The 18,262-nt window shown below is 42.7% G+C and overlaps 1 protein-coding gene, 1 long non-coding RNA gene and 1 gene segment (V, D, J or C); 1 reads left to right on the top strand and 2 right to left on the bottom strand.

Annotated features, from left to right (window-relative positions):
• Positions 1 to 1,403: 1,403 nt before the first annotated feature.
• LOC139373107 (receptor expression-enhancing protein 6) lies at positions 1,404 to 5,871 on the bottom strand. Its single transcript, XM_071113218.1, has 5 exons — positions 5,381 to 5,871; positions 3,246 to 3,339; positions 2,975 to 3,113; positions 2,712 to 2,880; positions 1,404 to 2,335 (listed from the first exon to the last, which is right to left on the bottom strand). The coding sequence occupies exons 1-5, from the start codon at positions 5,496 to 5,498 to the stop codon at positions 2,298 to 2,300; spliced, it is 558 nt and encodes a 185-aa protein (XP_070969319.1). The 5' UTR covers positions 5,499 to 5,871; the 3' UTR covers positions 1,404 to 2,297.
• A 1,144-nt stretch (positions 5,872 to 7,015) lies between these two features.
• LOC139372255 (immunoglobulin kappa variable 3-15-like) lies at positions 7,016 to 9,699 on the top strand. The segment is given in 2 exon segments: positions 7,016 to 7,058; positions 9,374 to 9,699. Coding segments are annotated over 2 exon segments (369 nt in total).
• A 4,428-nt stretch (positions 9,700 to 14,127) lies between these two features.
• LOC139372477 (uncharacterized) lies at positions 14,128 to 16,298 on the bottom strand. Its single transcript, XR_011627461.1, has 2 exons — positions 15,776 to 16,298; positions 14,128 to 14,705 (listed from the first exon to the last, which is right to left on the bottom strand). It is a non-coding gene; the product is annotated as an uncharacterized lncRNA (long non-coding RNA).
• Positions 16,299 to 18,262: the final 1,964 nt, after the last annotated feature.

Below are 18,262 nucleotides of genomic sequence, written 5' to 3'. Positions count from 1 at the left end.
GTCCCAACCAAAAAGTCCTATTGCTTTATTTGCTAAAGGCACAGTTTCATATTAAAGTCAGCTGTCAGATTTGGGTACCGTTAGTAAAGGCTTTCAGGTGCCACCATCTTGGCATAAAAACAAATCCAAGAATCACATTCTGAGTGGACATTGGTATGGAGTGTCTGGTGTTTGCAGCACCAGGTCACTAGGACTGGAACCCTGTACATGTTTACATTTCTGGTCTGTATCCTTTCTGCTGCTCTCACCATCCCTCCCTTAGGAAGTCACCAACCAGCCTGTGAGCCAAACATCCGACCACCAGTCCACACACTGACCCGCCCACCAGACTCCTCCGATCTATCCACTCCAATGTCCCACCCTGCAGTCACTCCTGCCCTACTGAACCCCCTAATGTTTTGCTGCTGTCTTAACCCCATGTATTTCCCTGTAGCCCACTCTGTCTTGCCCCTTGATGTTTTTGTGTCAATGTCCACTTTGTATGTCTGCAGTTTCTGTTTTTGATTCATTTGCGGTTTGTTTAATTTGTATATTATAATTGGTTTGTAAAGCGTATTAAGACATGTTTAAATGTACTTTAAATAAATAGTGATTTGATCTGTATCTCTCCGGGACCAGCGCTGGAACTAAAGCCTGTACTGCCTGTAAAGTGTGTTTGTCTCCCTCTGTCAGTGAGTTAGAGTACTGCAATGATTACACACCACAGTCCCCCAGGGAAACTCAAGACCACACACACACACACACGTGTGCATGGACAGCAAATGCAGTCTCCAGAGTAAAGGAACAGCTGGGGAGAAAAGCCTCAGGAAGGGAAAGAGACAGTAAGGGATGAGTTAGACATGCAATGCTCTGCTATCACCCCCACAGTCTGGCATCTATGGTTTGATTAAAGGAAGTGCATTTATAGAGAGTTTGCCAGGTTCCCAAATTACTACACAAACACACAGCACACACACACAGTCCCTGGGACAGTGAGTACGTGGCCATTATCAGTCAGTCAGTTTAGTCAGACATTACACTCCCAGCATGGACATAAGAGCCATCCCATTCAGACTTGTCTGAGAGTGAACATTCACCAAAACATATCCCAGCTGATTTCACTTCCTGTATACCAGTAAATGTACTGAGCACAGGGCAACTGGGTATATCAACGTCTTAGTGCAGGGCCATTCCACTCCAGCCTTCATATATGTAGTACTGCTGGTTCTCTCCCTCGTAGTTCAATTGATTGATAATTTAATTCCCAGATTCCTCTGACAGGGAGTATTCCATAAAGTAGGATCAATGAGTTATCTAACTTTCCTAAATAAATCCATATTTCAGAATTCCTAAAGAATTGAACGGCATGGTGTAACAGACTCCAGTTGAGGAGAAGTGTGAACAGAGTACAGACGAAACATTACTCAAGTTCCAGTTTGATTTATTAAAGACAATGAGAATAGAGAACATACTCAACAAAAATACTTTCCAGTTCAGTTTACATACATAAATATTCATTTTGTTCCGGCAGGGTGATGGAGTAAACATCTTTGGCACAGATCTGCAGACATTGTGGAGACATGCTACTGTATGCACTAATTACAAGAGACTGAAATAACATGGCTACCTTGTAGGAAATGACCCAGCTCAGAATGGCTCTATCCCAAACATACCCCTAGACACCTCCATTAGCCCCTACCCCCTGGTACCGTGTTTCCCAATCCATTATTACGGGGCCATTTTTGTTCTAGCCCAGCACTAACCCACCTGGTTTAACAAGCTAATTTATCACAGTCTGACTTATTGAATCTGGTGTGTTAGTGCTGGGGTAGGTCAAAGGGGGAAATTGGCTAAGGGTGGATTTGTGAGGTCAACGTGGCGCTGTCGAGAGAGAGAGAGAGTCTCCACTGATTCACAGACATCTACAGCACATGGGTTACCTGACAGTAGGCTACAGATTACATTAAGACATTCACATTGTTTAGAGGTCAGCTGGATTGTGTGGTGGCTACCCTAAGCTTCTGGTTGCATTCCAACCGGTCTTTAAAAACAGGTCACGCTGCGCCGATTATCAGATGCCACAACGCCTGGATTATGGGAAACTCATCATATAACATTGATACATGCAACTTAAAAAGACAGACTAGAACGTGAAAAAACAAACAAGTCCCTTGTGTGTGCTGCAGGGTGGTCACCGGCCACTGATCACGTGACACGGTCTATTATCATCCTTCATGGGACATCACACACTCTGTTGTGTGGTTCTGTGTGTTTATTGGAGTCGAGGCGTCTGAGGCTTGTGGTCATACATCGGTCGGTCACTGGTTCTTGTCATTCTTGAGGACCTGGTTGACAGCTGGAGAGAAAAAAACGACAATAAAAACATGAGTTATTAGTTTGACTGACAGATCTGGTGACCGTGTGTGTGTGTGTGTACAGCTAGATTTACATTGCAGAGATGCGGGATAACTAAGTATCGTACTTTACATGTGAATTAGAGTTCGGAGCAGTCCGACTGCTTCAGATGCCTTTTGTGAAGCAGTCAGATTCTCCCGGATCATTTTTTAGCCCAACGTGCAGCTACTTTATATTTGAGCACACCATGGGTGACAATTACTCTACCAGTACTAATTTGCGTCGGCGGCGTTGGGGAAAAACTGAGGTGTCGGGAGCCGGGACTGTTGTTTCCGCATCTCCACAATATAAATCTAACTTGTGGGTCTGTGCCTCACCTTCTTTCGTGACAGTATCAGCAATGTTCTTGGCCTTATCACTCAGGTTGTTGACGACACTGTCCAGGGTGGCCTGGTGTCTGAGGAACACGGGACGGACCACACGGGAGTAGAGAATAGCAGAACCGTTCCACGTCACCGGAGCCATACACCACACCAGGAACAAACACTGTAGGAGAGAGGGATTGAGAGAGAGATTCTATGATGATCTTCTTTTGGCCTCCTGTATATTGAATGTTACACACACACACACACACACACACCTTGCCAGCATAGTAGAAGGGGAACCAGGAGAGGAAGATGTCAGAGAAAGCCTCTGCAATACTGAAGAATCCGTAGACCACCCAGTAGGTCAACCACTGAGTGTCATCGTCTTTCTTCTTACTCTCTATGGCCTTGATTCTGATTGGACAACAGGGCAAGTGATGAATGGAAATAAATAATTAAAATAAATCATGTTTAACCCTTCACCTGGAGCATATGATGTGAGCATCACAACACCACTTCTTAGATATGTTTTGAGGTGCTACTTACGAGAGGTACGCTGGGTAGACAAAGCCAATCAGGTTACAGAGAAGAGAGGCTCCATAGCCAAACAACAGATACAGACTGATCAGAGAGACCACACCTAGAGACAGAGAGATTCATACCAGATATCAGTCAATCTGGAAACATTTCAAAGCATCTTCATATCATGATACATCACCTCTGTGTGTGTGTGTGTGTGTGTGTGTTTGAGCAGGATGTTGGATGAATAAACAGGACAAGGCTTCGTGTGAAACGCTATTCAAAACACTGACATTCACAAATTCAATGTTGATGTACATAAGACATCTAGTGTAACCATGTGGAATATGAACTATGGAATAGGAGACAGAGATTCCACATAGATACTGGTCCGCTCTAACCTAAACCAACAAACTAGCAACTACATTAACCTACAGCCGTGAACTTCACTGTCTGTCAAATTAACCCTTCACACATTTCAGTCAACATATGTACAATGGATTCCCATGTAAAAAGAAAAAAAAAATTTGGAATAGGCTCAGAGTTTTAGAGCTGGACAGAGAAAAGGAGAGAAGCAGCTGCTGCTTGCTATTGTAACCCTAGCTAGCAGGTAATCGGCTTTTGTTTGGTTTAGCTCCTGTTTGCATAGGGAAATCATTTAGACATATGGCGCCAGGCTTTTCATCTGCCAGTTATTGTCCAATACACCAATCAATCTAACCAAAAATCAATACACCTCATGATCTTCAAGACCCATGACTAGTTTCAGTTATGGCAGACGGCTATATATGGTCACAAAACTATGATTTGGAAAAGCAGCACTGGGCACATCGAAATTATTCTCAAATGTGTCAATGGTGTTTTGTGAAATTCCTGATTTGGAGTGCATCAAGTGTCATCCACAAACATGCTGCCACACCCCACATACGGACCGGGACCAGTGCCTTCCTCTTCCTCCACCAAACAGCTTAGGTTGCCCAGTGGACACCATGTCTGAATGCTTGGTGATGTGATCAGAGTCCCTCCACAGGCAGCGGTAGAGCAGACAGAGTCCCTCTCTGACATTGATGGAAGACTAATGGGCTGGGGTTCCTTCTTCAGAAGAAGAGCTAAGCTACATAGGATATCCTACAGGCAACTTCTCCTCCCGGTACTGAACACACATTGGCCGCAGAGAACTTCCCACCAGACGTTAAAGTACTTCACTTCATACTTGACCAGACCAAGGCGCGCGCGCACACACACACACACACACACCTCTAAGGTACATTGTCTTATATATACTCTATTGCATATTAGGTCCAGTTAGTTCAGTAGTCACCAGAAAGTCAACCTCAGTCCAATGTAAAATTCTGTTGTTGCTCTCAGGACATTTCCATAAACATCAGTACTGGCAGACCGTGTGTGTGTCAATAATACCCCAAAAAGGACAATATTACGACAGCAACAGAACTAGCCTGGTCCCAGATCTGTTCGTGCTCTTGTCAACTTCATTGTTGTCAATGTCAGTGAATGAGTAGGCATTACCACACAAACAGACAGGCGCAACCTCTGAAGGAGCACAACTCAACTGAAGACAGCAGGTCACCCTAAAATCTGCCATCTCAACATATCAGTTGGTATTTATGTAGGAGTTATAAATACACCCCTTGGCTAGGGACCAGCTGCTAGCTAGACATTGGAAGCAGCTAACGACCACTAACAGTGGATTAACTGCAATCTAGGCCATCTCCGACCTTTGCTACTTCAAATGAGTGTCGTAAAATCACATTGTAGGCAGCCTAGGCCTACAATTTATGGGGATCAGCGAATGGGGATCCATAATAAATACAAACAGTCACGTTAAAACAATATTTGGTCTGGTGACACCGTTTGTTTTCTATGGTTTGTTTGTGTTAGGCCTAACTGGGCTAGACTGCGGTACTGTTTAACAGCTACAACTGTTGCTGGTAGGCTAGTTAGTTAATGTGACATGTCAGCAAAATAACTGTCATATGTGCCGATCTTGCCAAACCAGCCAACGTTGCATAACGAGAAAGTAACCACAAGCGGCTAGACCAGAGGGTGAAGTTACAATGTTTCAACATTGACATAGAGCAGCATTTACAACCAAGCAACTGGCAAAGTCCGACATTGCAAGTGGATTTAATATAAACTAATACCTGAAGCGATATATTTCTTCTGTATCCCAGTTTTCTCCTCCATCGTAGCTAGGAGATCTGTCACAAAGTTATTTTCATTCAACAAAGCCTCATAGCGGTTATGAAGTTGGGCAAACATTGTTGTAGTGGCGCCGTGTAAAACGTGTTGATTTTTTTGGATGCGTAGCCTACACAAACACAAACCCAATCAAAATGTTACGGTCAATAAAAGAAGCGAAAAACGTACAAATATTTAATATGTTTAAAGTTTAACACACCGAATTATCCGTGCGTGCCTACAAGCTGTTGGGCATACGGTTCCTGGCGAAGCAAACTAGCGAGAGGGAGGACTTTAATTACGGTACAACCAATCAGAAAACGATTTTGTTGACATCTAGTTGAAGCAACAGGTGATGAAAGTACATTTTTATTGCCGAGAGTAAAGTTCAGTTAACCATTATGCTACAGTACTAATATCTGGTGAGTGTTGGCGTTTAGACGTGTCTGTCATTGCTAGGGCCATGTTTTTTGGTCTACCATGCTACGTGACCTATATTTTAACATTTATTTTAAGCCTTTCCATAAATTTGAATTATACCAAAAATTAAAGCATTTTTTTGAGGATGGTGCTGTACCATCTGATATAAAAAAGAAAGGGGGACCGTTTGATGAAAAATCTTTAAACAAAGGTTAAAATCCAGGTCATGTGACATGATTGTCTAAAACACGGGGCCCTAGTCCTTGCACATCTATCTAGTTATTTATGTCAAGTAGCAGTGAAAGAGCTTGCAGGCCCGGTCTGTAATTCTACCAACAGCTGACGCTGAGCCTGCCACTACTGGACAAATAACTATTCTCTGTCTGAACTGAACTTCAGCATGACGTCATTTTAGCACAAGAGGGCGCCATCAACCTGCAAATATGAGAATCAAATAAAATCGAACTTTATTTGTCACATGCGCCAACTACAACATGTGAAGACTTTAACGTGAAATGCTTACTTACAAGCTCTTAACAGTGCAGTTCAATAAAAGTTAAGAAAATATTTACCAAGTAGACTACAATTAAAAGTAACACAATAAGAATAACAATAATGAGGCGATATACAGAGGGCACTGGGTGCGGGGGTACAGGGTAGTTGAGGTAATTTGTACATGTAGATGGGGGTGAAGTGACTATGCATAGATAATAAACAACGAGTAGCAGCAGTGTACAAAAGGGAGGGGGTCATCACTGTACAGTAGTTAGTAAGGCTCCAGTAGGCCGACTCATTTGTGCAGTCTGTTGGATCCTGGCTATTAAGGAATGGTATACCAGCGGGATGTTCATCCTAAAATGAAATACAATTTGGGCTCAGCTTGACACAACACTTTGGATGTAATATGTCTGACACATTTTTTTATTTGGTGGTGAACCTACCCTTTAATACATGATTTAGTTATCCTCCTATAATTGACCCCTAGAATGGAATTACTCACAGCTAACAGCAAAATAACAGATATAAAAGTTATCTCTGTCTCCTCTCTCTCTTTCACACCCAGCAGGTGTGTTTGCCCATAGAGTGGTGTTTTGCATAGCTGTTGAGCCTCACTGCTCCTGACACTAAGACTGCAGTGCTATCATCGTTGTGTCCAGTCAGTCTTCTTAGAGCCACAGATGAGGAAGATGCTGATCATGCTGGCGTTCCTCCTGACTCAGGGTGAGGAACTCTCAGCATCTCATTGTGATCTACTGGTTTTAACAGGTTTTAATGGGCTTCTACAGTGCCTTGCGAAAGTATTCGGCCCCCTTGAACTTTGCGACCTTTTGCCACATTTCAGGCTTCAAACATAAAGATATAAAACTGTATTTTTTTGTGAAGAATCAACAACAAGTGGGACACAATCATGAAGTGGAACGACATTTATTGGATGTTTCAAACTTTTTTAACAAATCAAAAACTGAAAAATTGGGCATGCAAAATTATTCAGCCCCTTTACTTTCAGTGCAGCAAACTCTCTCCAGAAGTTTAGTGAGGATCTCTGAATGATCCAATGTTGACCTAAATGACTAATGATGATAAATACAATCCACCTGTGTGTAATCAAGTCTCTGTATAAATGCACCTGCACTGTGATAGTCTCAGAGGTCCGTTAAAAGCGCAGAGAGCATCATGAAGAACAAGGAACACACCAGGCAGGTCCGAGATACTGTTGTGAAGAAGTTTAAAGCCGGATTTGGATACAAAAAGATTTCCCAAGCTTTAAACATCCCAAGGAGCACTGTGCAAGCGATAATATTGAAATGGAAGAAGTATCAGACCACTGCAAATCTACCAAGACCTGGCCGTCCCTCTAAACTTTAAGCTCATACAAGGAGAAGACTGATCAGAGATGTAGCCAAGAGGCCCATGATCACTCTGGATGAACTGCAGAGATCTACAGCTGAGGTGGGAGACTCTGTCCATAGGACAACAATCAGTCGTATATTGCACAAATCTGGCCTTTATGGAAGAGTGGCAAGAAGAAAGCCATTTCTTAAAGATATCCATAAAAAGTGTCGTTTAAAGTTTGCCACAAGCCACCTGGGAGACACACCAAACATGTGGAAGAAGGTGCTCTGGTCAGATGAAACCAAAATTGAACTTTTTGGCAACAATGCAAAACGTTATGTTTGGCGTAAAAGCAACACAGCTGAACACACCATCCCCACTGTCAAATATGGTGGTGGCAGCATCATGGTTTGGGCCTGCTTTTCTTCAGCAGGGACAGGGAAGATGGTTAAAATTGATGGTGAGATGGATGGAGCCAAATACAGGACCATTCTGGAAGAAAACCTGATGGAGTCTGCAAAAGACCTGAGACTGGGACGGAGATTTGTCTTCCCACAAGACAATGATCCAAAACATAAAGCAAAATCTACAATGGAATGGTTCAAAAATAAACATATCCAGGTGTTAGAATGGCCAAGTCAAAGTCCAGACCTGAATCCAATCGAGAATCTGTGGAAAGAACTGAAAACTGCTGTTCACAAATGCTCTCCATCCAACCTCACTGAGCTCGAGCTGTTTTGCAAGGAGGAATGGGAAAAAATGTCTGTCTCTCGATGTGCAAAACTGATAGAGACATACCCCAAGCGACTTACAGCTGTAATCGCAGCAAAAGGTGGCGCTACAAAGTATTAACTTAAGGGGGCTGAATAATTTTGCACGACCAATTTTTCAGTTTTTGATTTGTTAAAAAAGTTTGGAATATCCAATAAATGTCGTTCCACTTCATGATTGTGTCCCACTTGTTGATTCTTCACAAAAAAATACAGTTTTATATCTTTATGTTTGAAGCCTGAAATGTGGCAAAAGGTCGCAAAGTTCAAGGGGGCCGAATACTTTCGCAAGGCACTGTATATGTTTGCACATGCAACACAATTCCAATGCCTTTATTTGGATTATTGTGACGACTCAAAGCAAATTATTCACTGTTTCCAGTTCAGAGTCATCTGCACAACGTGTCCTGAATCAAGCTGATTAATCAAAGTCTGTTTGCCTGGGAGAGAGTGTGTCTATCAAAGCTGTTGCAAGTTCAACCGGTATTGGTGATGACATGAGCTGGTACCTGCTGAAACCTGGACAGGCTCCTAAGCTCCTCATCTATACAGTAAAAACCATTCAGTCTGGAACACCATCTAGATTCAGTGGCAGTAGATCAGGTACTGAGTACACTCTTACAATCCCTAATGTCCAAGCTGAAGATGCAGGAGATTCCTATGGTATGAGTAATGTTGGCGGCCCAGAGCGTTTCACACAGTCATTTAGAGTCATACAAAACCTCCCTCAGTCAGACTGTACAGAAACAACGGCAACCATGACTTTGATCACCATCTTCATCTGGACACTGAACTCTTACAATGAAAAAATGACATATTGTTGAGTACCTTTGAAATGGCTCTCAATTAATACATGTCCCTGCATACAAAATTATGAAATATAAACAATCTGTTATTTATTCTCGTTGTTTAATTTATGTTTTTCCTCTTCAGGATCCAGAGGTCAGGTGACTGTGACTCAGCCTCCTGTAGTGACATTTCCTCCAGGAGACCCCGTCACTCTGACCTGTACAACCAACCCTGAAGTGTACAAATGGGATGATGGAGATGAGGGTGCGTTCTGGTATCAACAGAGACCTGGAGAAGCTCCCAAACTCCTGATAAGAAACATAAAGACACGGCTAGATGGGATTCCTGCTAGATTCAGTTGCAGTGGGTCTGAGAGTGACTTCACTCTGACCATCAGTGGAGTCCAGGCTGAAGATGCAGCAGTTTACTACTGTACGAGTTACCACAGTGGTAATGTGTTCACACAGTGATTTAGAGCCGTACAAAAACCTCCTCTACAACATTACACACATCACTGGTCCACTGAACACAGAACTAAGGGTCTTGGTATATGACATCACCAAGTATAACCACTTTACTAACTCAGAAATAATGTTTACAAACTAGTTTCATCAATCTTCCAACCTCCCATGCGCTGTGAAACAGAAACTTAGATTTCCAGGGCCCCTCCCCCAGAATAGAACACTCCCCAGATGTTCCTCCATCCTCAACACGACACCAGTGCTAGACCAGAGGAGGTTGGCCAGTGGACATCAGCCATACTGGAAGAGGCTAAAAGTTCAACATCATAGGTCAGATGTCAGTCACAGGTCAGTTCACTAATATTGTGTCTTGTGGACAGGAAGAGGTTGGGCATCGGACGTCAGTCAGACTGGTAAAGGTCAAAGATCAAAATGTCAGAGGTCAGTTTCCCAGGGAAGAGAGTCAGTTCAACCCCAACATGCCACCAGACTGCCTGTCACTTTATTGTAGTCAGCTTGATGTTTTATTGCCAAAGAGAATATTTGACAAAGTTATACGGTCAAAGTTTACATCCCTAGTGCCCACTAGAATGGCATGAGGAAGAATTAGATAACTAGTGAACTACATCTGAAGATTCATCATGATTTCCTCAGGAATCAGCACCAAGACAGAATCATCAGGAATTCATCAGGAATCAGCACTGAGCCAGTTTCATCATGAATATATCAGGAATCAGCACTGAGCCAGTTTCATCATGAATTCATCAGGAATCAGCACTGAGCCAGTTTCATCATGAATTCTTCAGGAATCAGCACTGAGCCAGTTTCATCAGGAATTCATCAGGAATCAGCACTGAGCCAGATGGAAGTCCTTCATCCCAGTCTAGAATAACTCCAAGGTCACTGACTGGTCAGCCAGTGGCAAAAGTCAACAGTTTCAGAGTCACATGCTCAGACACACATATACACAACCTCCAAATGCCTCCACCAGTACCTGTCCTGTACCACACAGGGGCATCTCCCAGACCCAACCCTGAGTAAAGTAGACAACATTCACCTCCAGGTGATATGTCTGACCTAGCAAGGTCAGATATGAAAGGTTGCATCTGGCCTCTAAGCCTGTATGTTTAGGGCAGTACAGCATGTTACCATTCCTAAAATTACTGCCACCTGCTGTAATGGAATGTTTCCTCATGAGCATAATTCATTGGCTGATTTCTCCTAATGACCTGGATGGAATGATGTGATCATTCCTTAACCCATACGAAGTCCCACCCTGTTGACTACTTCAAAATGGTGGAATCCCTCAACGGCAATGTCCATGCAAACACGGTTATATCCATCTGAGGCCTCAATCATTCTTTATGGTCTGAACTGAACTTCAGCATGATGCCATTTTGTTCATTATAGAATTGTCAAAGACTCCAGTCACTCTGCCTCCCGAGTGGCACAGTGGTCTAAGGCACTGCATCGCAGTGCTAGCTATCCCACTAGAGATTCTGGGTTCGAGTCCAGGCTCTGTCGCAACTGGCTGTGACCGGGAGATCCATGGAGTGGCGCCCAATTGGCCCAGCGTCGTCCGGATTAGGGGAGGGTTTAGCCAGCATCGCGCACTAGCAACTCCAGTGGCGGGCCGGGCGCAGTGCACACTGACACGGTCGCCAGTTGTACGGTGTTTCCTCTGATGCATTGACTTCTGGGTCAAGTGGGCAATGCAGCTTGGTTGGGTTGTGTTTCGGAGTATGCACAGCTCTCGACCTTCGCCTCTCCCGAGTCTGTAGGGGAGTGGCAGCGATGAGACGAGACTGTAACTACCAATTGGATACCACAAAAAAATGTACAAATAAATAAAATACTTCAGTCACTCAAGTCATAGACTGTTCTCTCTGCTACCGCATGGCAATCGGTATCGGAGCGGTTCAAGTCTAGGTCCAAAAGGTCCAAAAGGCTCCTTCTACGCACAAGACTGCTGAACAATTAATCAAATGGCCAACCGGACTGTTTGCATTGACCCTCCCCACCAGGGACGGTGGGGAGGGTCAATGTCTATGTTTCAGACAGAAAATAAAGAGTTATTAGTCAAACAGTATCAGGTTCAGCTGCTGTTGCTATTCTGTTTATTGTCTATAGTCACTTTACCCCAACCTACATATACAAATTACCTCGACTAACCTGTACTCCCGTGTATACCGGTACCCCCTCTATATAGCCTCATTATTGTTATTTTATTGTGTTACTTGTAATTTTTGTAATTTTTTTACTTTAGTTTATTCAGCAAATCTTTTTTAAACTCGATTTTCTTAAAATTGCGTTGTTGGTTTTAATTTGTTTGTTTGTTTGTAATTAAGCATTTCATGGTAAGGTCTACCTACACCTGTTGTATTCTGCACACGTGACAAATAACAATTGATTTGAACGCAATGCTCTAGCATTGAATGAATACACTTACATGTAACTCAATACAGTTGTTGGTCCTGGTCAGTCCCTGGATGGGAGACCAGATGCTGCTGGAAGTGGTGTTGGAGGGCCAGTATGAGGCACTCTTTCCTCTGGTTTAAAAATATCCCAATGCCCCAGGGCAGTGAATGGGGACACGGCCCTGTGTACGGTGCTGTCCTTCAGATGGGACGTTAAACGGGTGTCCTGACTCTCTGAGGTCATTAAAGATCCCATGGCACTTATTGTAAGAGTAGGGTTGTTAACCCCGGTGTCCTGGCTAAATTCCCAATCTGACCCTCAAAACAGTCATGGTCACCTAATAAACCCCAGTTTGCAATTGGCTCATTCATCCCCCTCCTCTCCCCTGTAACTATTCCCCAGGTCGTTGCTGTAAATGAGAATGTGTTCTCAGTCAACTTACCTGGTAAAATAACAGATTTAAAAAAATAATGAAAACTACTATGATAAATTCCAGGCCTTCCACAGATTTAGGTCAGCTATTTCCTTCCATGTTTAATATTATTATTGTGTTGCAGTAACAGTTTCATCATCTGTCCTGAGGAAGGGTATTTCCATAGAGGAGGTGCTTTGCATTGGCAGCTCATGCTTCAGTGCTCTGAGTGTTTATAACCCTGTGAGTTTCAGACTGCAGAACTGAGATCTGTCCTGACACTTTAAGACTGCAGTGTTATCATTGTTGTGTTCAGTTTGTTGTCTTCTCAGAGCCACAGATGATGATGATGATGAAGATGATATCACTGATTCCACTGCTGATCACGCTGGGGTTCCTGACTCAGGGTGAGAAAGTCTCAGCATCTCTCTCTACTGGTTCTAATAGGTTTGAATGGGAAAGTCTTCTCTCTGAGCTGTTGCTTCAGACAAGATCTGTAAAGAGACAGAGAAGCTTTGAGAATATTTTAAGATAGTTTGAGAAACCTATGCTACTGTTTGTTCTTGTTTGGTGTTTACAATGATTTTGATTTAGGTTACTATGATTAATCAGTCCTTATTTCCCACTTGTTCCATTTCAGTGTCATCTGCAAATAATTTCCTGAATCATGCTGAAAAATTGAAATCTGTTAGTCTGGGAAAGACTGTGTCTCTCAGTGCTACAGGAGGTTCAGGTATTGGTGATGACATGAGCTGGTACCTGCTGAAACCTGGACAGGCTCCTAAACTCCTCATCTATACAGTAAAAACCCTTCAGTCTGGAACACCATCTAGATTCAGTGGCAGTAGATCAGGTACTGAGTACACTCTTACAATCACTGATGTCCAAGCTGAAGATGCAGGAGATTACTATGGTATGGGTGATTATGGTGGACTAGTGTTCACACAGTAATTTAGAGTCATACATAAACCTTCCTCAGTCAGACTGCACAGAGACTGTACTGCTGCAGCTGGGACCTACTGCAGGTGTTGAGGAGCAACAGACATGAAACACTGGTTCACTGAACGCAAGCCTAAGATCCTCACACAGCTTTAGACAGTCCCACACCAGGACAATGTTACCCTGGTTACTCATGACAGGATCGTCGTTCACCAAACCACCTCCTCTACACAACCATAACCATAACTTCACCTCCAAATAGAAACAACCACTTTACTACCAGACCATTGACCTTAATCTCTGAAATGTTCACATAGAAATGAATTATCTGTCAAATAGAACATGGAGTGTTAGCTCTATTCATTGTACTTCTATCTGTATTGTTCAAAATGCTTTACCTCACTGAATGCAGCCCTGATTTGCATGGCCATGGTGGGATGGTTTTGCTTATCCCAAAATAGAGCAGAAAGAGACAGTGAGATAGAGAGAGAGAGACTGAGCATGAAACAGCAGACCGCACATACAACAAACAGTCACTACAGGACAGCTGACATATCGTACTCTCATTTAGAGGAGGAATAAAGTGATGAATAAAACTACAAACATCTTTAACTACATTTTCATTTGTTGTCACAATAAATACATTTGTCAACTAATCCATGATGTTATTTTCCAAATCCAACTTTATTAGAACTGAGACAGGCAGCAACATCACAGTAACAGTCTGAGTACAGAACACATTGAAGTCTCCTGTAATCTATAAAATACACATTACTACCAGGATTGTGGTCTCCCCAACAGTACTAGAGTTTACTCAATATACTACTAACACTCTAACCCACTACTACTGCTCCAACCAGCCCCCAGCCTCGTCGACTCCTGCTTCCCCAGACAGAGCTGCTGTTGTGGGCCTCCTCCACTAGGTCCTAGACCAGACACTGGCTCCTGCGAAGGGGGGAGGCCTGGGTGTGTTGGAAGTGGGAGACCCTGCAGGTGTAGAGCTCTCCCTGCTCCCAGCCTGCCTTGCTCAGGGTCAGGGTGCTGCTGCGTCTGTAAAGGCCTTCCTTCTCTTCTTCTGGACTGGTCACGACCCCCTGGCTCACATCCAGCCCATCCACCTCCCAGCTCACCAGCGCCCCCTGAGGGGAGTAGTCAGTCAGCAGACAGGCCAGTGAGGCAGAGCCCCCAGAGAGCTGCTCAGAGGAGGGGGGGAGCAGAGACACCGTGGGACTGACAGTAGGACCAGCTGGAGAGAAGAGAACGTTTTAATGTTACATTCTAGAGGAGACAGAAATAGAGTTCTATAAAATACACAACTTATTAAGGTTCACAGAGAACACAACACCTCACAACTCAACAACAATTACATAAATGCACAATAAAGTACATCACTGTTTTTCATTTAGCCATGTATTTTCACAGCCTGTTAAATATCTCTGCTGTAAAAGGGACAAGGACCCCATTCATCAAGTGATCTTATCGCCCAATATCTCTTCTAAATGCAGAGATATCTGCTGATCAAACAACAACAAAACAGCCAACCACACCAGTGTTTTTGGTAAACAGCTGAGGGATGGAGCTGGAAAACTGTATCCTCTCTCAAATTCATAGAGCTGTGGATGCAAGGACTGGCCATCCATAATATAAAACATGTCATTTCAACCACGTTTTGAGGATATATAGTGTTTGTTTAAAATTATATTGTTCACAAACAATTTAGAAAACATGATTCTATTTTGCCTCTGATAAGAGTATGGCAGTTGAACTAAGCTCATGAGTCATATTAAAAAACATATATATGTTGTTCAAGAATCAATGGGTATATGTCATTAATTTAAAAGTCCCAAAATGTATGTAGCAATTGCAGATTGCCCATGTAAAGTCGGTCCACTTTACAATAACATCAGACAATTAAAGGGAGCAGAACTTTTTCTGTTATACAAATGACATTCTCTGTGTATTTCACGTGTCACAGCGGGGAACTAAACCAGATTAAAGCTCTTTGAATAAAAAAAGTGTTTCTTTTGTATAACTTGTTCAAAGACAGGCTGCTTGGATGCACAACTGAAAGTCTCCCACAGACGGTAGCTAACATTATGCCTTCTAAACCCTCCAGTCTAAAATAAATACTAACATTATGCCTTCTAAACCCTCCAGTCTAAAATAAATACTAACATTATGCCTTCTAAACCCTCCAGTCTAAAATAAATACTAACATTGGGGTTTCCTTTACAGAGTTTGAGTCTTAAAATGTCTGGTGTTCAGCATTTCTATACTTTGTATTATTTTGTAAGTAGTAAAGGAGAAAACACTTACTTTTCAGCAGCAGTTTGGTCCCTTCACCGAACGTGAACCACAGTGATACAGTCTAGTTAAGACGCCGTACAAAAACCTCCTTCACACAAGAGTGAGCACACCCTGCACTAACAGAACCACTCATACAGCTCCACACAGCGTTGTACAACTTTACTATACTCATAAAGCATTACACATCTTCACATACAACTACAGTATTTGACACTCTTAATATAGGAAATATTATAGCAAGTAATACTCATGTTTTATCATTCACATTAGAGTCATTTAGCAGACACTCTTATCCAGAGCATCTCTGTGCATTCATCTTAAGATAGCTAGGTGTGACAACCACAATCATTAAGCACTTTATGTACCTAAATAGCATACTCTGATTAATGAAGTCTGATTTGAGCCTCTGAAGTCTCTTCACCCAAATTCACTGCAAAATGTTTTTCATCCAACGATGTCACTTGTTATCAGATTGCATTATGGGCAGAGTGAAACATTGTCATTTGCAGCAAATATCAATATTGACAATTGTGACATTTTACTGTCAACAACAGAAATATAAAGCAATTCACATGATGATTATTTGCAGTTTATTATTCTGTCCTGAGGTAGGGTATTTCCATAGAGGAGGTGCTTTGCATTGGCAGCTCATGCTTCAGTGCTCTGGAAGTGTTTATAGCCCTGTGAGTTTCAGACTGCAGGACTGAGATCTGTCCTTCAACACAACAGAAACCACGACAACCATGACTCTGATCACCATCTTCGTCTGGACACTGGTCTGCTGCTGCCTCAAAGGTCTGTTGGTTTCTAACTCTTACAATGGAAAATGACATATTGTTGAGTGCCTTGTATAATCATTGAAATGGATCTCAAATAATTACTGTCCCTAATATTATGAAATATAAATAATATCCTTTATATACTCTTATTTCTACTTGTTGATCAATTAATATTTTTCCTCTTCAGGATCCAGAGGTCAGGTGACTGTGACTCAGCCTCCTGTAGTGACATTTTCTCCAGGAGACCCCGTCACTCTGACCTGTACAACCAACCCTAAAGTGTACAGATGGAGTGATGGAAATGAGGGTGGGTACTGGTATCAACAGAGACCTGGAGAAGCTCCCAAACTCCTGATAAGAAACATAAAGACACGGCTAGATGGAATTCCTGCTAGATTCAGTGGCAGTGGGTCTGAGAGGGACTTCACTCTGACCATCAGTGGAGTCCAGGCTGAAGATGCAGCAGTTTACTACTGTAAGAGTTACCACAGTGGAGGTGTGTTCACACAGGGATTTAGAGCCATACAAAAACCTCCTGCTCGAAATGACACACATCATTGGTCCTCTGGACACAGAACTAAGGGTCTTGTTATATGACATCACCAAGTACAACCACTTTACTAACTCAGAAATAATGGTTACAACCTAGTTTCATAACCCTCCCAACCTCCCATGTCTATAAATGTTCTCCTTATCAGAAAGATACAGGTGAAATAGTCCTATTGAGGATGAATAATCCATATCAAGTCAACATAAAATTATGTGTGGAGCTAAATGTTCCTAAACGTTGGTGTGTCTCAATGCTCGGTTGACCAACCAGACACACACAGCTGGCCAACACTTCAAGCGAGCTGTGTGTGTGTGTGTGTGTGTGTGTGTGTGTGTGTGTGTGTGTGTGTGTGTGTGTGTGTGTGTGTGTGTGTGTGTGTGTGTGTGTGTGTGTGTGTGTGTGTGTGTGTGTGTGTGTGTGTCTTTACAGAGTGAGAGCCCTGTGAAACAGAAACTTAGATTTGCATGGCCCCTCTCCCAGAATAGAACAGTACACTGCCCAGATGTTCCCCCATCCTCAACATGACACCAGTGCTAGACCAGAGGAGGTTGGCCAGTGGACGTCAGCCATACTGGCATAGGTCAAAGATCAAATTCAGAAGTCAAATATCAGTCACAGGTCATTTCATAAGTCAGTTTACTAGTATTGTGGTGTGGTGTGGAAAGGGTTTGGCACCGAAAGTCAGCCACACTGGTTGAGTTAAAAGGTCAGAGGCAGTGACATACCGAAGTTTGGCAGGCCCTTGTCAAGGGGGGGGGGGGGGGGTTAACTTCCTAACATTCTACATATTTTGCCATGGGGCAAAAAGAAACATGTTTTATTGCTTATTTCATGGTATTCTACACATTTTGCCATGAGGAAGAGAGAAAATGTTGCTGTTTTGAAGCTAATTTCCTGCAATTCTACAATACAGTGACAAACAAAGTATTCAGACCCCTTAGATTGTTTCACATTTAATTGTGTTACAAAGTGGGATTGAAACTATGTATAATTTTTTGTCAACAATCTACACAAAATTCTCTGTAATGTCAGTGGAAGAAAAATTATATTTTCTTTAAGATACATATTTTTTTCAGAACTAAAATATAATTGTTGCATAAGTACTCATCCCGTTTGTTTAGGCAAGCCTAATGTAGTTCAGGAGTAAAATGTGGCTTAACAGATCAC

The sequence above is a fragment of the Oncorhynchus clarkii genome, chromosome 18 (genome assembly GCF_045791955.1).
Source record: "Oncorhynchus clarkii lewisi isolate Uvic-CL-2024 chromosome 18, UVic_Ocla_1.0, whole genome shotgun sequence".
In the NCBI taxonomy this organism is placed as follows: domain Eukaryota; kingdom Metazoa; phylum Chordata; class Actinopteri; order Salmoniformes; family Salmonidae; genus Oncorhynchus; species Oncorhynchus clarkii.
This window is presented reverse-complemented; position numbering and strand designations above follow the sequence as displayed.